General features: G+C 43.6%; 2 protein-coding genes across 9 annotated transcripts in view; one reads left to right on the forward strand and one right to left on the reverse strand.

The window, feature by feature from the left end:
* The window catches only part of LOC308476921 (uncharacterized protein), a 212206-nt gene that overhangs the window by 117961 nt on the left and 72163 nt on the right, over positions 1-22082 (reverse strand). For 4 of the 8 annotated variants that reach the window (XR_013986176.1, XR_013986177.1, XR_013986178.1 and 1 more), the window contains one exon: positions 2578-2662. Coding sequence is in view for 1 of the 8 variants with exons in the window: in XM_081005115.1 (XP_080861241.1) it covers positions 2578-2662 (85 nt within the window). In the remaining 7 variants the exon portion in view is untranslated. Of the gene's footprint in view, positions 1-2577; positions 2663-14709; positions 14789-20899; positions 21286-22082 lie in introns of those variants that run through there. The other 4 variants (XR_013986179.1, XR_013986180.1, XR_013986181.1 and 1 more) reach the window with 2 other exon arrangements.
* Positions 1-22082, forward strand: part of RASGEF1A (RasGEF domain family member 1A) — a 220756-nt gene that overhangs the window by 85568 nt on the left and 113106 nt on the right. The gene's annotated exons all lie outside the window — the stretch shown is intronic.

Consider the following 22082-nt stretch of genomic DNA (forward strand, 5'->3'; position numbering starts at 1 on the left):
TGGGGAAATTCCTGCTGTGCCCCTGTCCCAACGACACACGACGGCATAACAAGGTCAAGCGCAGAAAATGCCCTAAAAGTAGGCAGAGGTGGGTGGGTGTTCCGAATGCATGAGCCAAAGGAGGAAGCTCTGGGTCACGTGCATGGGTTTAAATAGGTCTCTTGATCCGTTTGGACTGCGCCCTATTGGCCAGATTAAACCCAACATCGAGGGACCTACCAATCGGGTGTTGAGGCTATCCAATCTTACCCACCCACAACACAGGAGGTTGGTCTCCAGGTCTCACCACAACACATGCCCTCTTTTAGGGAGGACATGATGAAAAGAAAAGCAAGGCACACATACAGAATAGATGAGGCAAAGCCTAAGAGAGTGTGTTTGTGCGTCAGCTAGTTAATTATTGTGTTAAAATTTGTATAGCAAAGAGCCAGATTTTTAAAAGACCATATGTTTAGACTGTTAAAAAAAAATAGAATATCTACAGGAGTTGGTTTTTAAGTTATTAAAAAGATGACATATAGCAATTGAGTTAAATAACTCAATTAGCACTGAAGAACACCCAAGCGATAATCAGCCTTAGCACTCTCCCTTTGTCTGAAGTTTAGGGTAATAAATAATGCCTGACTAAGAAACATTTAAAAGAATTGTGCTTATAATGTATACTCCAAGGGGAATATGAGAACTTTTGCTATCATTCACCAAGTGTTTTTATATCCATATGCATATTAATGCCTTTTTAATTAATACACAAAAATAAACAACTCCTTAATGAAGATAAGAGTTGTCTAACGATAAAACCAAGAATGCAAACAGAATACAAAAAACTAATTTACATTTAGAGAGACTATTTTCCATTTAAAAGTGCAGAACTCCCATCTACAAGAAATGTCCAGAAACTAGTGATAGAGGTTCCAATTTGTATTAAAGTCTCAAAGCCAACCAAGGGCAATGAACCCCCTTTTTTTGGTGTTAAGATTTTATTTATTTATTTATTTATTTATTCATGATACATTATGGAAAAAAAGATGTAAATAAACAAAAACAGCTACAAAATGCAAAACTAGAATATGGAGTCCTCTTTTAAAGGTTGTTCTTAACCCTTACAACCCACAGAAGGTAACAGTCCCTCCCAGGTCTTATCTGGAATCTTTCCCAGCCCCCCACCCTGGGAGACCAATGTTTCTCTGCCTTCTACCCCAGGCCCTCCATCAACCATCTACCACCCCCATGAGTGTACAATCCCTGGACCCTAATAAAGGCCCCAAGTAGAGGACATCAATGAAGAAAGAAAGGGGGGGGGAGAGAAAAGAAAAGGAAGAGAGAAAGAGAAGCAAGAAGAAGAAAGAGAAAGGAAAAAAGGAAAGGAAAATAAACAAGAAAAAATAAAGAACAAGGTCTTCCGATTTTCCATCTTCCAGTTACATAAAACCAAGGTCAGTGAATAGCCTGTCCCTGAAAATACCACTGACATCAGTGATAAAGAAGCTAGAACTGTCCCTGGTCCTGAAGTAAGGGTTTCAACAAAAGAATAAAAACTTATCAAAACAGATAGGGGCAACCTTGGGGCAGGCTGAGCCAAGCAGAGGCCTCAGAGGTCAAACACATCCAAGGGACAATTCTGAGTTACTTCTTAGTCTTGTTCTCTCAACATTAAAGTGGGGGATGATGACAAGGGAGTTTTCTAGCCTCTGACCACTTTCTGGAACTGCAGAGTGCTGTTCAATACAAAATGAGTGGCCTGATCCACAAGACAAAACTCCCTGCCACTGCAGTGTATCTGGGGCTATAAAGAAGGGCCATATGAAAAGCTAGGGCAATGGCCCATCAAGCCAAGTACTGTCAATCCAGAATGAACGAATGACCATTGAATTTCCAGAGGCCTTTCTCCGCCTCTCTAACAGAAATCCTTCAACACATATCAGCATCTAGCTAGGGACCTCATAAGTACAAGATGTTTCAACTCCCCCAATGAGATACAGCTCAGCAGTGTAAATGCTTCTTTGGAATGGAAAGCATAGCTCTATTTGGCTTTCAACAACGTGAAAACCAGTTCAGGTGTTTCAGGTCTTGGAAGTCGGATAGAGCATTACAATGAACCTCCTGTACCGGCAGAACGGCAAAAAGAGCCTCTGTAGTTGATCACAGTGAGCAGGCAAGTATGTATGGGATAAGGAGAGGTCTCAGATGATCTGGCCCTAAGTTATTTAATTATATAATAGTAAGACCTTAAATTTGGCTCAGTAGCATATTGGCAGCCGGCGCATTTCCCTCAGCGCTAGTGTTACATGCTGATGGATGGCAACCTTGGCCACAAGCTGTAAATAACCAAATAGATTCTCATAAATATATTAAAGAATAGACAGTACGTGGCAACACATTTTGACCAGGGATGTGCAAAACCCCTCTCAGAAATTGCATTCATTTTATCAAAACTCAGATTCCTCAGATGCTTCTCCTGAGGAGCAGCCAATAGGCTTACTTCTAATTTCACCTAAGGCACAACTGTGATGGCAATAATTGTGTGAATGATATCAGCTCTTCATTAGGGAAAGCCTTTGTTCAACAGTTTCCACTTACTTTCTCCAAGACATCTATATTCTGCAACATATTGTCTCTGCAAGCATCACATCTGCCCATTGATTCCTTTCTACTTTTGAAGAACCTGTGAGAAACATCACGAAAGCCTCTTAAATAGAACAAATGTAAGAAAACATTTTCTTATTCAAACAATGTAGGTTATCTTACTTCAACCTATTTAGAAGTCTATTCACACAAAATGGTGGGTGGATTAGCAGAAGACAAAACATATTTAGCAAGCATTGAAATCATACAGTACCAGTGAGAAGTTGCAAAGCAACCACACTAATTCTATGGAGCTAAGCAAAGAATGTGAACAATTTGTCATGAATATTTGTTAAGATATTTTTTAGAATTCCTCCTCAGTTTTCACAAGCTTAGGATTTTCCTTTCTGTGAATATTTTATTGGAAATCAGCTATTAATAGAGCACTGGGAGGATAAGTTCAAGCGAACAGTGAACTCAGTCAGTCTGACTACATGCAAATTGGACCCAGGCCCAATTCTGGCTGCTGAAAACCAGCCAGGAGAAGCTTGGTCTTTTGACACCTGGCGTTATCAACACCTTTACTCCAAAGGAAAGGGTGCTAGACAGCAGCTGCTCACACTCAAAACACGCACTAATCTTTCTTTTATGGAAAGATGATTGCATATCTGAAAACTGCAGGGGCCTGGATGAGGGCAACCAAATTAAAGCCAAATCCAGGTGAATTAATGAATTAATGAATTTTAGGAGAATTGAAATAACCACCATTGGCAAAGAGGTAGGATCAGAAAGCTTTTCCTCTTACTGCAACATTGCATTTAGAATTGCAGGTTACAATAGTGGCCAGGAATGAGAAACAGGCAAACATAACCACTTTGAAGGTTTTTTTTTAACAATCCAGCAGTATATAAATTTTATGAAATAAATAAATGATGACTAAATAAATAATCCATAATCTCATGGATAAGTTTCCTGTGATACTATATTCATGATTAACTTTGAAGACGGTTTGGAGGCTGCTGCACTTTTTGCAGCACTAAGTCCCTGAATTCCGACTTCCTAAGTGAATACACCTTGCTTGGGGTTTCAGGCAGAATGCAAAGTTCTGGGTTCAATAGACAAGGTCCTAAATGCTATTATAAGCCACTCCTTCCATGGGAACATATTAAACTGCCTTACACTGAGTCAGACCAATGGGCCATCTAGTTTGGTCATGTTTACACTGATTGGCAGTGGCTCTCCAACATTTCAGACACAAGTGCCAGCCCTCTCCTTTAAAAATATTATTACCACTTGTAACTTCCTGGATGGATCGAGTTAAAACCCTAAATAACAAAATAAACAACACTAATGACTATGATAAGGTCACTCGTGGGAGCATGTAAATAAACTGGCACAGGGACACTTCAAATGGTTTGTAGCTTCCCTGGAATTGCATGGGGTTATTGGCAACCTGGTTTTCCCAGTAGTGATGTATGGTAGTGAGAGCTGGACCATAAAGAAGGCTGATCACCGAAGAATTGATGCTTTTGAATTATGGTGTTGGAGGAGACTGGAAGGACAGATCCTGAAGCTGAGGCTCCAATACTTTGGCCACATGAGAAGAGAAGATTCCCTGGAAAAGACCCTGATGCTGGGAAAGATGGAGGGCACAAGCAGAAGGGGACGACAGAGGACAAGATGGCTGGACATTGTTCTCGAAGCTACCAGCATGAGTTTGACCAAACTGCAGGAGGCAGTGGAAGACAGGAGTGCCTGGCGTGCTCTGGTCCATGGGGCCATGAAGAGTCGAACATGACTAAACAACAACAACATTGGCAACTTTAAGACCAGGCTGAAATTGCATGGAAGCATCAGATGTGTGAGCTAGCGCCTCCATGTCAAAGCCACATGCATGGCCAGCACACAATAATAGCAGCCACACTCATACCTGACACCAGGTGGAGGCATCATTTGATATATCCAGTGTATCTCCAGCAGGGGCAGCCCAGGCATTAGGCAAGGTGAAGCCATCGCTTCGGGCAGCAGAGCTGACTTTGTACTGAATTGCACCACAGGAGAAATTTGGTGGGAGGGTCAAGCTGCAGAAATCTTTGGGGACAGGGCTTTTTTCCAGCTGGAACTTGCTAGAACTCAGCTCTGGCACCCCTCAGGTGGGCGCCATTGCCATTATAAGAGAACAAGGAAAGTGTTAATGGTGAATTCTGGCATCTCTTTTTCTGGAAAAAGAGCACTGCTCGGGAACAATTTCAATGATCTGAAAGTTTCAGCTTCAAATGAAAATGACAGGTGCTTTGCCAAAACAGAACCTCCCAAATTCCCTGTGAATTTTGCTTTTGCTGAAATTAGGTAGCAACCTGAGAGGAGACTATTATTTCCCTATTGAACGTACACCGGGGGTGGTGAGGGAGACGTGTGCCAAACCAGTAACAGCAGCACCAATTTGACCAGCTCTAGTTTGTCAGTTGATTCCGAAAAGCATTCTATTGACAAAGCACTGTGCATAAATGAATGTTGATGTTAACAATAATAGCAGAAAAGCAATCATTATGCATTGTTCTCGTGCAGTGAACCGACTGACTTCTGCAGAGACATCTTTTGTGATGTATTTTACAGAGTTCAGAGGGGGGCAAGAACTTAATCACATTCACCAGAATGCACCTTTCCCCATCTTCCTTTTCCCAGAAACAAATGAAACCCACATCTTCGTACATTTATTTTATTTTATTTTGCCTGCCACTGCTTTGCCATTCCCCCCCAACCAAAAAAAACACAAGTACCAATCTTCTATTAATAGTTTACTAGGCAGTTTACAATGGATTGGTTCGATCTTTGCCTACAAAAGCATACCATAAACTTATTTTAGAGGCCAAAAGCACCCAAATACCACTTTATTTTCTTAGATGAATCTGAATTTGGTTTAAGCAAAACATCTTCATGAACCATGGTTTGAAGTTGTCTTGTTTCAAACGACCCTTAGTTTCAGTAAAACTCAATTTGTCACAGCAGAAAATACAAAGGTACGTAGGAAGTTTCGCACAACGTTCTAAAAAGGGCATTTCAGCAAACTACTTCCGTATGTTCTTCTCAACAACACATGAAGACTTTTTGTTCTTAAGAGCTTTCCCCAGCTATTGCTGTCAAGTTCCTTAGTTATTGGTTGTAATGGTGGTTTAACTTAAATATTTATGGTATGCACATTTCATTGTTGATCTTAGCTTTTAATTTTTAATTTTCATTGCCAATTGCTTTGAGTATTTTTATAAACACAATGTGTTTTTCTAAATATGCATCAGTTTTCAAGAGGGAGAGCAACTACAAAACACAATGCATACATTTGAGACAAAAATATGTGGCTCAATGTTGAACTGTACGCATGGCTGGGAAATAATGAGGGGATATTCAAGGTAACTGCAGGATGCAAACATTTGACAGCCAGATGAAAAGAGCAGCAATCATAGTTCCTGTTGGGGATGTATGGAAAATACGGCCATGCAAACAAAAGATACCCTAAGGTAGTTCTAGCTAGGCCACTAACCAGCATTGGCACAGCAGGGCAGACAGAAACCTTGGCAAGGCTTTTGAAAAAAAAGTCCCCTAGTAGTGTTCCAATTCAAAGACTATGGCTTGCTGAATCACAGCTGTGTGTCCGTCTATGTGGTTCAGAGGAGCTGCAGATTGCCTGCAAATGCCTATAACCCGCTGCCAAAAAATCAACTGCAAAAGTTATAATGGGAAGAAGTGAAACCAAAGTAGAGCCACAGAGATGTTTTTCTGAGATGATCAGCAGAATAAACATGCTACTTTTCCATGTTCAGGAATCTTGGTTTGTGTGAGGGAGAATTCTATCATGTAAACCCATACCTGTTCTCTGAAGTGGTTACTATCAAGACATAGGTTTACCACCTCCGCAAGAACTAGATTTCTCATTTTGAAGGCTTATCCACATTTGAGCAGAATTTAGCTGTCAATCCACCTCCCCTCCCCATTTGAATTAAACCAGAGAAGTTTACATCTGCATTTATTTGGATTTACGATTAACAACATTTGTCTTTTCCATTCATACCAGAAGGCATTCCCTTTTGCATTTCCCCCTGCCTTCTAATTTGGTGATTTTATTATGCCCATAGGTGCCGAGTTGCACCTAACATTGGGGGAGGGGCTGGTGCCATGCACGCAGTGAGTGCATTGCACGTGCGACAACTGTTGCATCGTCGTCCTCCCAATGCAACATTTGCCCACCAGGCTGTGTTGGTCCGGGCAACCTCTCCTGATGGGAGACACAGTGCAGCCAGGAGCAACATCCCACCCAACTGTGCAGCACCTCCCAATTAGTGAAATCCAGCTTTCCACCTCCCCATACCCTGGTATTGTCATTAATAACACTTTGGAGACATCTGGCTGACCTTTTCAGAGATTGTTTTGAGGTCTAGATATCGGCACCGAGCCTAATACAGTGGTGCCTCGCAAGACGAAATTAATTCGTTCCGCAAGTCTCTTCGTCTTGCGAGTTTTTCGTCTTGCGATGCACGGTTTCCCATAGGAATGCATTGAAAATCAATTAATGCGTTCCTAGGGAAACCGCCTTCAGGTATTGAAGGTTGCTTCAAAAGAGGTCCGGGGGCAGCGGGAAGCGCTTCCCGCTGTCCCCGGACCTGGGGCTGCGGGGAGAAGATCGCCGCCCCTTGCTTCAAAAGAGAAGACCCGCTGTCCCCGGGGCAAGCTTTGTTTTGCGAAGCAAGCCCATAGGGAAATTCGTCTTGCGAGGCAACTCGAAAACGAAAAAACCTTTCGTTTTGCGAGTTTTTCGTCTCGCGAGGCGTTCGTCTTGCGGGGTACCACTGTATGTATCTGGTGGGTCCACTGAGCCTGGTATGTAGCTACTGTATCTGCTTTGATGTGATTCAGATTTGGTACAAATCAGCCCAATTTGATTCAGGATTTAGACAACGTGCTTGCATGGCCCTACTCTGGAGAAAGCCTGTTGTAATTAATAGACTTTTATGAATTTTAATTGGTCTGATCCATTGCACAATGGTTACTCACTTATTTAAGGGCTTTACCACTCTTTGAAATGGTTTTATATGTTGCTCTTATAGTTTGCAGTTACAACTGCAAAAGTTTTGAATGGCGTTTTTATTCATTTAAAATTATTTAGTGATTGGTGTTATTTCATTTTATTAAATGGAAGCTGCTATGGATGTAAATTGTTTACAAAAGGGGGGATATATTAACTGATTAAACACACCAAGTTAAGCTGGGCTGGTTAAATAACCAAAGCTGCAACGTGCAGTTTGACGCTGGTTGCTAATGTCAAATTCAGCCTATAGTAAGACATTGAATAATTGGTAGGTTTCTGTTATTCCTCACCCTCCTCTCCTCCTCAAAAATAAATAAATTACCACACGTCTAACCTTCTCTGTCTTGGCATCTTACGTTGACAGACCTAGACTGACAGCTGGAGTCTTCTAAAGCATTGTTTCTAGAAATGTGCAGAGGGATTAGAAGGTTATCCCAGTGCTATTATTGGTGCTTTTGCCACAATGCTGGCTTTCTCGAGTCTGAGCTGTCAGTTAACAAGGGTACAAGCAGATACTTAAGGGGGTTTCCTGTATGGCAATGCACTTAACTTTAGTACATTACTTGCTAAGCTTATCATAGGTTCAAAGCCGCCACCTCAGACGTGAACTGAGCAAACTCCTAATTAACAAACTGATGGTGAGGTTTCTTGCCTCCTCCTCATTTTCTCAATGCAAGCACAACTCTCATGAAATTAGTGCGTCATAATTGGTGCGCAAGCACAGAAAGAGGGAATTACTGAAAGCACTTGGCTGGCTCCTTCAACCTGATCCCAGGGCAGAGGTACTGAATTGCACCCCAGATTGAGTGGACCTGGTGTCAGGTCATGTGCCTGATGTCATGAACCCAGCGCACGCATCATCAGGAGGAGACCAAGCATGGAGCCCAGCATGGTGTGCCTTCAGTGGCCAGTGGTGGCTCCTCTCATGTTCACGAGGAGCCTGTGCTGCACTCGGCTCCATGCTCAGCCTCCTCCACCCCTTCAACACTGAGGGTCCGCAGCCCCTGCCAACAAATACTGAGAGGGTCAAACAAAGACACCTCAGCCCTATACAGTTGGTGTGCCTGTCCCAGGGTCATCTCAAGACATTTTGTTGCCTAACACTAAGGACAACACAATGACCCTCCCACCCTGATACAGTGGTACCTCAGGTTACAGACGCTTCAGGTTACAGACTCCGCTAAGCCAGAAATAGTACCTCGGGTTAAGAACTTTGCTTCAGGGTGAGAACAGAAACTGTGCAGTGGCGGCACAGCAGCGGCAGGAGGCCCCATTAGCTAAAGTGGTATCTCAGGTTAAGAACAGTTTCAGGTTAAGAATAGAACTCCGGAATGAATTAAGTTCTTAACCCGCTGTACCACTGTACATATACAAAAGCCAATCACAGTGGTAACCAAATTATACTATGATATTGTCAACAGCGGGGGGGGGGGGGCAAACACTGTTCATCCCAAGGGCCTCATTTCCTTCAATCCAATAGCTGAAACCTTTCACGCGCCAAATGCCAATGATGGTTAGGGTTGGAGGCAGAAGGGGGCAGAACAACACATGCAGGTTTGGACTTTGTACAGTAGACACTCATGTACACCTCTCTATTCTCCATCCATGAGGTATGTTTGGTGTGAAGGTGTGATGATGTGTGGGGACAGCCCTGAGCACCAGTCAGAGTTTTGGAGGGCGGATCAGCAGTATAGGTTCTTCCACCACAGCTAAAGGCTAACCTAGGGGTGGGCAGCATCCAGACACACAAGCTGCCACCTGCATTCTGAGATGGCATGGCTCAGCATAAGAAAAGCACATCCAGCGAGACTGTCGATCATGTGTTTCAGCTTTGTCTTAAGCGCACAGTTCTCGTCTAAACGGAACGTAAGGAAACATCAAGCCACAACAATTTCTGCGAGAAAACTCATCAAGCAAAATGTTTAGGCTAAGCTGTGACAAATTTCTCTCTGACGAGCATTTTCCAGACCAATAAATTTAGCCTTCCAGGTTGAACCGTGCTCACAGAGTGCAACAAGACAAATGGGAAAGAAAAGCCACGATGACTATAAACATTTTAAAAAGAAGAAAAGAAAATAGACAAATGATGAAAACCGTCTTGAAGATTTCACGTCCTTTTATGATTTACTAAGAGCAGCTGTCGAAAAACATTTGCATAGATGACAGTAATGGGGACTTGTAATTTGAAGCTAGAAACCATTTGTAGCATGTCACTTCTGATTTCACTGAATAGAGGCTATAGCCATGTATTTCTAGTGGCAAAGCCTTTGCAGTCCGTTCTACAATGCAAATTGGAAAGGGAATTCCTTATTATAAATCTGCCATCAGACTGAAGCAGTTTACTGCAATACAAGAACTAATGTGTGTTTGCTCAACCTGCATTAGCAGCTATCAATACCCACCAGGGCCAGCTTGACCATTACAGCATAGAATCATAGACTTGCAGAGTTGGAAGGGACCACGAGGGTCATCTAGTCCAACCCCCAGCAATGCAGGAATCTTTTGCCCAATGTGGGTTTCAAACTCACAACCTTGAGATTAAGAGTCTCATGCTCTACCAGCTGAGCTATCCGCATCTTGGGCAATATGTTGCAGGGTGGCAAACATTGTGTTGGCAAACATGGGCTTCCAAACAGAGGTTTGCTGAGATAATGTGAATACAGGGGTGAGCCGGTGCTTGTAGAGAAGAAAGATGTGAAGGGGTGCTTCACCCTTCCTTGCAAGTGCCCCCCACCACAATTTTCCTTCAGCATGGCTTATTTCCTACTTCAGAGCTTGGCTCAGAACTCATGGGTTCTGAGGGGAAACCCAGTAAGATGGGTGGGGTAATAATAATAATAATTTTATTATTATTATTAGGTGCAAGCAAAATCAAAAGTATCTATATATGCCCCAAGGAGTTTACAATATTCTATGGACTGACAATCAGGCAAAAAAAGAGGTGAGAAGCAGGGTAAGAAGGAGGAATGTACAAGAGCAATTGCAGTAACACATACTCAGATTATATTGAGGTTGGTGGTGATTACTGACATTAAAGTAGTTTAAGATGATTTTAGTTTTGTTATGTTCACAGGAAGTCAGGAAAGTAAGGTTCTGTAATATATGCTGCAGGTGAAGAACAGCCCAATCTCTAAGACTGAACTTGCTTTTTGCTCAAGTTTCCAGAGGCATCCCAGCCACCCTCGCTTTGGAGTGATACCTTCTAAATATTTATACTTTCAGGCCAACTCCAGGCAAGAGGGATTTGTCTTAAGTGGCACAAACCTTTAGGGAGAAGGAAGCTCCAATCCCTCCCTCCCCAGCACCACCAAGTTTATGTTTTCAGCACCTTCCCTCCTGTATTTGTGAGCCGCTTGTAAAAGCTATATGGCACCAACATATTACTCTGTCTAGCTGTCAATGTTGCCGTTTTAAAAAATATGGGGCTTGCTGCTTTTCCATTTAAGAAGCTTTAATACTAAAATGCTTCTGCAGTGGGAGTTGTAAACTATAGACTCTGAACTACGAGGCCGTAATTTGTTAGTCCATGTTGTGTAGTATCCAACATAAAACCTTCCAAATTGCATGCTATTAATGCAGGTTGCCTCCATACTCAGGGAGAGAGGGAGGAGAGAATCAGAATTCAACAGTGGATGTTGAGGTTCAGGGTTGGATTTACGGAAGCCCACAGCAGACTCCAATCTGGATCCTTTCCATCCTTTGCATCCCCAGTTGCATTCATCAGCATATGAAGTCTTTTGTATCACCTCTGCAGAGTCACTTCCCAAGATTCATCAAGGATTGTACGATGTATGACAGCATCCAGGTGTTGTACCAAGGCCTAGAGGCCTTTTGGTTGTTCTAGTGTAGCCAAGAACCCTTTTCCACTAGAATCAATCCACAAAATTCCATGAAACAATTGGCTACAAAAATCCAGTGGGAAATTTTATTCTGTGGTAGTAGGTTTTCCCAACTCTGCTATTAATTAGGATGAGCCTTACTAAAGAAGGAAAGGGCTCCTGTGCCATTAAGTGTCTATGTAGGAGGAGGAATTTTTTTCTGCCCTTGCAGAAATTCTAGGCTGCCCTCTCAGATCATGCAGAGGAATAGCAAAGCCCCATAGGCCTAAGGGCAACATACCATGTTGACAGTACATCCTATGATGTATTCCAAAACCTTTTGCTATGCCTAGGGGATGTGCAACAGATACACAAGTGTTCCACAGCATGTTGACGTAAAAATAGTTCCAAGTTAGGAAAATCATTGATTGGGGTAATGGCACTGAAGCGGCTATGTACAAACTGTCAATCTTTATTTGGGTAAAAGAAGGTAGGCAAAAGATAATACATTTATTGAAATGGGGATACTATTACAGTGGTACCTCGGGTTACAGACACTTCAGGTTACAGACTCCGCTAACCCAGAAATAGTACCTCGGGTTAAGAACTTTGCTTCAGGATGAGAACAGAAATCACGCGGTGGCAGCGCGCGGCAGCGGGAGGCTCCATTAGCTAAAGTGGTCTTCAGGTTAAGAACAGTTTCAGGTTAAAAACGGACCTTCAGAACAAATTAAGTTCTTAACCAGAGGTACCACTGTATTGGGATCCCACAGGAAGAATCCTTGCCAGCAGTAACAGGGATAATCCTCCTACATGGGGAAGGAGTATATAAACTGAATATGAAGCGGGGTAATACCTTCCAACATATCTCCATTGAAAATATGGGTGTCCTATCCTATTCTATCATCATCATCATCATCATCATCCTGCCCATTTGACTGGGTTGCCCCAGCCACTCTGAGCAGCTTCCACCATATAAAAAAACCCATAATGAAACATTTTAAAACTTCCCTATACATGGCTGCCTTCAGATATCTTCTTAAGGTTGCAGTGCTATTTATCTCCTTGGCTTGGGACTTAACTCCATACCATCCATACCATCCAACATTTCTCTGTTGAAAATAGGGACCTCCTAATGAAAAGTAGGACATTCAGAGATGGTTTTGTAGATCCAGGACTGTCCCTAGAAAATAGGGGCATTTGGAGAGTCTGATGGTACCTAATGTTCACTCTGTTATAACAAAGTGTTTTTCTAAGATGGCATGCATAACCATTATGCTATTGGGGGGGGGCATAGTGGTGCCCCTTAAGCAAAAGATGATCGTAAGTATGTTTACTCAAAAGTAAGTCTCTAGTGGAAAGTCTATAGCTTTGTGGTAAAATTCCAGGTTCAGTCTGGAGAACTTCTGCCATTATTCCTCATAGGCATTGCTGCTCTAGACCTGAGGCAGCTTTCTACCCACCCCCCCATCGTGTTCAGTGGTGCTTATTCCCTAGTAAGCCTAAACTCAATTGATTTTATTGAACAAATGTAAATACATACTTAACCATTGAAACCAAATGAACTTTTGCTTCATTTTGTATGGATTTTGCCCACATATTATGCTTCGGTGCATAACATGCATAATTGGGAAAGCAAAAGTGTGATTGTATCAGCAAAATGAAACTGATGAAACAGAGCATAGAGAAGAGGAAATATTTAAGGGGCTCTGACTGGGTGCTTCAGAAAGGATAAAACTCTCCCTATAGAGAGAGCCTACATAAAGCGTATATTTAAAAGTCTGCCCATTTTTAATTACTTACTGAGGAAACTCTCTTAATTTCCCTAAGCTACTGTTTAATGATAGCCAGCAATATGAATGTCTGTTAATAAGCCATGATCAGAGAATGAAATTAACCCTGACAAATACTCCAGTTGTATAAAAGTATTCCATATGGTCTAAAAGGCGCATCTCCGCTACAGACATATCAGTTTTATTATGCCAAATCCCGATGAACACATTTACTTTCACAAACATGTGTTTTGAACTCTGCAGGGGAAAGCCAGGGGGGCAATTTGGAGCAGGGAAACCACGGTCAGGGGTAGCTTTAAATACGGCTTCTCCTATTCCACTCTAAATTCCCTTCTCCCAACGCAGCTTTGCTTTACGGTGAGGAGGGGAAGCATTTGTGGTGGAGTCTTACACATGTTATTGCGTAGCACACAGGTACTCCCCAGGCCTCATTATGTATCACAGCATTTACTTAGTCATGCACTTCTTGTCTCTCCTCCTCTTCCCTTCATCATTTCCCCACTGTCAAGATTTAGACTGGAAGCTCCTTGGTGTGTAGGACCTGGTTTGGGGGGAGTTTGCCTGCAAAAATACGTAATGTGCCCTGTGTTCTGTTGACTGTGCTTGAGAAACACAGTTGATTCGCAACTTGTGCAGGAGTTAGGTCGGGCTTCCTCAACCTCGGCCCTCCAGGTGTTTTGTTATCTAGTTATCTCTCGCTTGGACTACTGCAATGCGCTCTACGTGGGGCTACCTTTGAAGGTGACCCGGAAACTGTGATTAATCCAGAATGCAGCAGCTAGACTGGTGACTGAGAGTGGCCGCCAGGACCACATAACACCGCTCCTGAGAGAACTGCATTGGCTCCCAGTACGTTTCCGAGCACAATTCAAAGTGTTGGTGCTGACCTTTAAAGCCCTAAATGGCCTTGGTCCTGTATACCTGAAGGAATGTCTCCACCCCCATCTGTTCAGCCCGGACACTGAGATCCAGCGCCGAGGGCCTTCTGGCGGTTCCCTCATTGCCAGAAGTGAGGTTACAGGGAACCAGGCAGAGGGCCTTTTCGGTAGTGGCGCCTGCCCTGTGGAACGCCCTCCCAGCAGATGTCAAGGCAATAAACAACTATTTTACTTTTAAAAGACAACTGAAGGCAGCCCTCTTTAGGGAAGTTTTTAATGTCTGATGCTATATTGTTTTTAACACTAGATTGGAAGCCGCCCAGAGTGGCTGGGGAAACTCAGCCAGATTGGGGGGGGGGATAAATAATAAATTATTACTCTTATTTGAGACTACAATTCCCATCATCCCTGACCACTGGTCCTGCTAGCTAGGGATCATGGGAGTTGTAGGCCAAAAACATTTGGAGGGCCGAGGTTGAGGAAACCTGGATTAGGTTCTGAGGATTGCGCATAAAGCCAAAATTGTGTATAGTCAGAACCAGTTTTTTTTTCTAGGAAAAAATGGTGCCGGTACTCACCATGAAGGCAAACCTTTCCTGCTGTGTGGAATGCAGTAGGGGAAGCCATGGATGAGTGTGTGGGCTTGGTGGGGAGGGGGTAGGGTGGGTGGGAAGAGGCCTCCACCTTCCAGCACCTTCCCTCCTTGCCCTCCAGCCAATCAGGAGGCTGCAGTGTCATTTCTCATCCAATCTGGGCGGCTTGGCATTCGCGGGGTGAAACACCTGGTTTCTGTGATGTAGCGGCTCAGGGGGCACAGCCTCATTAAGTGAGAGGCGGCAGCTTGCCTTCAGTTCTGCCGTCACAGCATAGATGTTCCACTTGACCCCACAGCCTGTCTTCCCTTGGCTACTCAGTGGGCTCAGAATGTGCTTCCCTCTGTGGTTCTGCTGTCCCACTGGCAGTTGAAGCAGAGAGTTCTTTCTGGAAGGGAGGGGGAAAAGAAGCAAGTTCTCTGCAACTGTTCTTTCTTTGGCCAGGCTGAAGTTCTGAAGTACCTGGCCTTGTTTCCATGGAACTAACTGGAGATACTGCATTACACCTTTTTAAAAATAATTACAAATATCTACTGAGTGCTGTACAGAACTGCACACAGTTTGCAACAGTTTAATGCAATGATAAAGATGAAAAGCTCAGACTTGATGTGATTGAACATATGAATGTCTTAAGATTGTTTCTTATCAGATTTTACCAATGTGCAGCTGCGCATCAGTAAAATACCACAGGAAGAAAAGCACCTGGATGCACTCAGTCGCATTACCATTTATCGTTTTTACAGTGATTTAACCAAGTTACACATGTGCATCTGTAGTGGAGCAGAGGGAAAGGTACAAATGAAGTCAGGGAACCAAAAAGAAGTGTGGATACTTAGTTAAAATGGAATTCAGGATGCAGGGCAGAGCAAATTAATGTCACATAAACCAGTAAGACGGAAAACCCGCACATTCCTAATTCCATATCAAATTCCTACATGCCTGGAACCTTGCCCCATCCCAAGTACAGTTGCACCTTGGTTCTCAAACACCTTGGTACAGTACTTATATATTTTGGCTCTCGAATGGCGCAAACCCAGAAGTAAGCGTTCTGATTTGCTAACTTTTTTGGAAACCGAATGTCTGACGCGGCTTCTGCTTGACTGCAGGAAGCTCCTGCAGCCAATTGGAAAGCCATGCCTTGGTTTTCAAATGGTTTCGGGAGTCGAATAGACTCCTGAAACTGATTAAGTTTGAGAACCAAGGTACCAATGTACCATCATATTAGGAAGCAGCTAGGCAGAGGCTGTTCAGTCTGTAGGATTAGGGGGAGAGAGTTCTGCCAAGTTCTGCCTGCTAAGAAAAATTCCTTTCTAAATTTATCAAATTGCAGCAGATGGTGTTCACAAGATGGTGCTGCATCAAAGTGTCATGACTGCAGGCACTGGTGCCTATCAATGGAGATCTAGAAGTTATCACCCTCTTAGCTCTAACACCCTATAAAGGAAAGCATGATGCTTAGATAAACCATCCAAGATAACAGAATCCCACTCTCTCATTCTCAAATGCTTTCACCAAATCATCTGAATAAGCAAACACACTTGAGCTCTGCATGTGCTCCAGTTGTCCTGATTTACCAGAAGCAGTCCTGATTTTCTGACAACAGTCCTTGGAATGTCATGCCCCCATTCCACCTTCTAAGGAAACGTTGGAGCTGTTTCCATAAAAAACAATTTTAAAAGTAGTGTGCAAGTCAGCCCAGGGGCCCACAAATTGTGGCTAGGCTGAGCATCCTCTTTTCTTTTTTCATAATCAGTGTGACAACGTTTCACGGAGACCAATGAAGAACATTTCTTTTGTACTGACTAATAGGCAAGCAGGGCAAAAGTCTAGCAGAACTCTTAGCGTTTGGTAACACGCTTGGGAAGAGATTTTTGATGTGAGAATTAGGGTAACACAAGGACATAAAACAATGCACAAATCAATCTTAATTCAGTTTGTGGTGATGTTTAAAGCAACCAACAGAAAGTGTGTTCCATTCTATTTTCACATATGTGGTGTGGTCTTTTAAAAAAACACACAAAATTTTATGTACACAAAAGTACGTACAAGTTTACAAAGTGTTCAACGGCTTCCTTCATCCATTTCTTTTAAGGGAAATAGTTCCAAAGTCAAATATCAGCTACAGACATTGAAAATGTATCAAAAAACGTCCCTGAAGGAAATAGTGCATGATGACATGCCAACTTAGCTAGTGAGCAAGGTTCAAGGTACTGGCGTTGGTGTCTAAAATCCTATACAGCCTGGGACCAGGATACGTGAAATATCATTTCACCCCCTTATATAACCTAATCAACCACTACATGCTGTAGGCGAAGACCTCCTGCAGATACCATCTCATCAGGATATCCATTCCCTACTATGCAGGAATTAGCCTTTAGGGTTGTGCCACCTACCCTTTGGGATTCCTTCCCCTTAAACATGAGAGGCACCATCTCTGCTAACTCTGTTGCCTACTGAAGACCTTCCTCTTAACATAAGACCATATGAACAGCCTGACCCATCTAGTCCAGCAACCTGTTCTCACAGTAGCCAACCAGATGCCTGTGGAAAACCAGCACAAAGAACAAAAGCACAAGAGCACTCTCCCCTCCCTGGGAGCATTGCTATCTCCAACTGTGGAGGTAGAGCATAGTCATCATAGTCAGCAGCCATTAATAGCCCTCTCCTCCATGCATTTGTCTCATCCTCTATTTAAAGCCATTCAAGTTGATGGTCATCACGGTATCCTGGGGGAGTGGACCATGTGCAGCGTGAGGGAGTTCTTCCAACAAGACTTTTAAGTTGAGATCTCCCCTGGACTACATCTGCACTGGAATTGTTCTAAAGATGTTTTTCATTGTTTTATCACTTGTTGTTTGCTGCCCTGGGTTCCTTTGGGAGGAATGTTGGGATATGTTGTTGTTGTCGTTGTTTAGTCGTTTAGTCGTGTCCAACTCTTCGTGACCCCATGGACCAGAGCACACCAGGCACTTCTGTCTTCCGCTGCCTCCTGCAGTTTGGTGAAACTCATGTTTGTAGCTTCGAGAACACTGTCCAGCCATCTCGTCCTCTGTCGTCCCCTTCTCCTTGTGCCCTCCATATTTCCCAACATCAGGGTCTTTTCCAGGGAGTCTTCTCTTCTCATGAGGTGGCCAAAGTATTGGAGCCTCAGCTTCACGATCTGTCCTTCGAGTGAGCACTCAGGGCTGATTTCCTTCAGAATGGAGAGGTTTGATCTTCTTGCAGTCCATGGGACTCTCAAGAGTCTCCTCCAGCACCATAATTCAAAAATATTGGGATATACATTCAATAATAAATAAGAATAAATAATAAATAAATCCATTCAGGGAAATGACATGGCAAAAAGAGAAGATTTATGTAAGTCCCCATGGGTCCACTTGCTGTGCTTTCCAGCTGCTCCGAGGAGCTAGTATTGCAAATGAAATTGCAAACCGTTTACTTTGTAGAATTCCAGAGCTTTACTTCAGAGAAGTCTGTACATTAATCTGGAAGCCAAGTTCACACCAGAATGCAGACCGCCCCCACCCCATAAATTCTTCAAGAATCTCCACACAAAGATGTCTTTGTTTTTACCTCAGAAATCACAGAATCATAGAATTGTAGAGTTGGGGTGGTTAAGTCCAGTCAAAGGTGAGTATGGGGTTGCAGTGCTCATCTTGCTTTCAGGCCAAGGGAGCTGGTGTTTGTCCACAGACAGCTTTCTGGGTCATGTGGCCAACATGACTAAACCGCTTCTGGCACAACGGAACACCGTGACAGAAGCCAGAGCGCACAGAAACACCGTTTACCTTCCTGCCACAGCGGTACCTATTTACCTACTTGCACTGGCATGCTTTCAAACTGCTAGGTTGGCAGGAGCTGGGACAGAGCAATGGGAGCTCACCCCGTCATGGGGATTCGAACCGTTAACCTTCTGATTAGCAAGCCCAAGAGGCTCGGTGGTTTAGACCACAGCACCACCTGTGCTGTAGAGTTGGGAGGTACCCCATGGGTCATCTAGTCCAGCCCCTGCCCACAGCCATCCCTGGGTGGGCTAAAAGGACCAACCTACTGGTCAACAGCCAGACACACTGACCCATTGTGCTAAAGGTTGCAGGATATGGGAGTCCAAAGTTTTGTGTGGAATTTTGTGCAACCTGGAACATCCTATTGTTTCTTCAATAACTATGTAGCCACAAACATGGTTTCCTACTGCAGGTCAGACTTTGGGGCTGCCCATAATGGTGTGTTCTACACTAGCTGGCTGACAGTGAGTCTTCCAAGATCTCAGGCAAAGATTCTCATGAGGCCTGCTCCCTATAGTCCTTTCAGTGCTGTGGGTTGAATAGGGGACTTTCGGTATGCAAAACATGCGCTCAGTCACTGAACGATGGCCCCTCCCCCCCATGAGGATCCAAACTTACCAAGGTCCAGTGCCCTCACCCACATTCACACAGAGGGAGGAAATCAAATTATTACAGCTGCTGCTTTTCAGCTGTGCAACCAGTTCAATGGAATAAGACAAACCATTGTGAAAACATCACCCCAGCCTTTGAAAATGCCCACAAATGTTTTCATGAGTTATTAAGCACAGGGGCCTATTGAACGATGATTTTCACTTTATAAAAAAGGTGTTCTCCACAGGAATTTGTTTGAGCCATTTCTCTCTCTCACCATGGCAACTCGGAAGATACCCAAGCCTTTCAGACTAAGACAATGCCTCGCAGTTTATAAAATAATGTTTAGCGCACACTTCACTTCTTTCTGTGTTTTTCTCCCCCTGCTGTAAACTGAATGAAGCATTTTTAAAAGCTCTTTAGCAAAGCAGGATTGGGGAGGGGTGTTGAAATCTATGCAGCAACACAATCTGCTTTAACAGAAGGTGGGGGGAGGGAACACCACGCAACCGACTCTTATAAGCAGACAGGACCAAAACCCTAAACAAATTTATTTTTAAAAACAGACAGAAACCTACAGGAAACAAACAAAAATTATTTCACTGCTGCATACACTCCAGTTGTCCCTATTTTCAATCTCCCTATATTGCTTTTGGGGGGAGATATCAGGGGTGTCTTAAAATGGTTCATTCCTCATAATTAAAAGTCTGTTTGGGGGTAGTGACTGCTCTCCCCTTCCCCCTGTACACCACATTCATATAAATGCATGGATATAAATGATGAGAATGTCAAGTCCACAGATCTCCCTTCTACTTTGACTGTAAGACAGTAGCTCTGACTGCATGGAGTCAGGAACATTATCTGCAATCTCCAGTTACACACTGAGCTAGCTATTATCATGCCCTCGTCACCAAATGCAGATTTCCAAGGCTGAACACTTTCAGGAGGGTGCGTGGTAACCATAGTTATGTATGAATGTGCCAGAATTACATAGGTGTGTGCAGGCTGAAAAACTCAGCTTCCTGAGAATTGCATTCTTTAAAAAATCTAACCCATATGGTTGGAGTTGCCTTTATGCCATAAATAATGTTCTAATGTACTGTTTTCTGATGTTTTAATCTACATTTTACATTATGTCTGTGTTATACATTTGATTTTTTTCATAGGCTACATTGAGACATATAGTTAGAAGCAGGCATACATTTCTTAAACAAATAAATGAAGGGATTCCCAGTTGTCAAGGCCCAGGCCTTCAGCTTTTTGAATGATTAGCAGAAGCAAATAACTTATGCAAAGTGTCAGAAATGGTATCAATCTGCTTCATTTGTATAAATGGTACAGGCTGCCCAGAAGTTACCGGTAGCTTTCCTTCTGACTGGATTGTAGCATGTCACACCCATCATCCACACCCATCTCTCTCACACACTGTGTGGCTAAATTGAGAAGGCCTGCAAATTTTAAGGACTATGTCATGGAGCAACCACACCATACCATCCAACTTTTTCAGACCTAAAACATCTTCCAGGAAGTGCTCCCAGGCAAATCATGTGACCAACACTCCACTCTCGCCACAAACAAGCTCTTTTTCAGGGCAACATCTTGTGCGCCACCAAAAAAGCACCTTGGTGTGTGTGTGTCAAGAGTGCAGTGCGAGAGATCACAGCACCCAAAACGGCCACCACAATCTGCCACAAAAAAACCCAGCACGTGCTGTTTCTTTCAAGGCACTTGTCAGGTATGCCACACACCCATATGAACCACACCCAAGGGTCATTACATGTCCTGCACCCCTGGCCTACCTGGTGGCAAGTCAGTATGTCAAGTCTATAGTCCAGGGTCAATTCCCCATGTTCAAAGTCCAAAAATGAAGCACAGTTGCGTAGTGGTCCAGCAGCCTCCAAGTCAAGGTCCATCAACATGGGCAGTTGAGCAAACACAGCACCTCAGCTCTGCTGCCTTTTTATACTGCAGAATCTGGGCTTGATGAGGCATGTGACCCTCACCTGTTCCAAGCCTACTCCACCTGAGGAATCACATACCTTCTCCCACAGCTAGCAAGCCCCACCTGGCCAGCTAGGGAGCTGGGCTGTGGGCCCTTGTCTGCCTCAGCCACCTAGAGCACCCCTCCCACTGTTCCCTACATATCTGAGCCCACTGTGTTTGTGGAGACCCGGGCCCTTCTGGCTCTGGTGATGGGTCCTGCTGCTCTGGTGATTGGTCTTCCTCCTCTCCATTGTCGTGTCAGTTCATGACATCACAGTGGCCAACGTCTACAGGCAACCACTTCTTCCCTTTAGTTAGTTATTATACACATGAGATACTTCAAAAAACAAATCATTTATGTGTCATCCAAAAATACTGAGTGGGCCATTTTAAGCAGCTATCACACAGTAAGTGGTTTCAGGTTTCCACTTTAATTTACATTCTCAGAGGCGGTGGAGCATTACCCTGTGACTGAGGAACCACCTGCAAGCCTTGAGCTGTTCAAAGGTAGCTCACAGGCACAAGATCAGGCTTCCTCTACCTCGGCCCTCCAGATGTTTTTGGCCCACAACTCCCATGATCCCTAGCTAGCAGGACCAGTGGTCAGGGATGATGGGAATTGTAGTCTCAAAACGTCTGGAGGGCCGAGGTTGAGGAAGCCTGCGCTAGAAGAAGAAGAAGAAAAGGTAGAGGTAGTTCTGTGCTCAACACTTCTCCTGGGTTTTTACAAGTTTCCATCAATTAATGAGCAAAGAAAATACATTCAAAAATTACCAAATAGGGGAGAAATTTTGGCTGCAATTCTCAGGGCTGGGATGCAGGGGGCATTGTTGCATTTACCTTTGGAGATGGGCAGGTGGTTTGCCCTTTCATTCAACAACTCATCTATCCATCTGTCAGCATTTTGCAACCTTTCAGGGTGTCCATACTTTCTGAAAACGCCATGACCGCCTTGGCTGCACTTCCTTGTAAGTGTGGAAACCAAGGAGATTTTCTACC

This window comes from Podarcis pityusensis (assembly GCF_964106645.2).
Source record: "Podarcis pityusensis genome assembly, chromosome: 5".
In the NCBI taxonomy this organism is placed as follows: Eukaryota; Metazoa; Chordata; class Lepidosauria; order Squamata; family Lacertidae; genus Podarcis; species Podarcis pityusensis.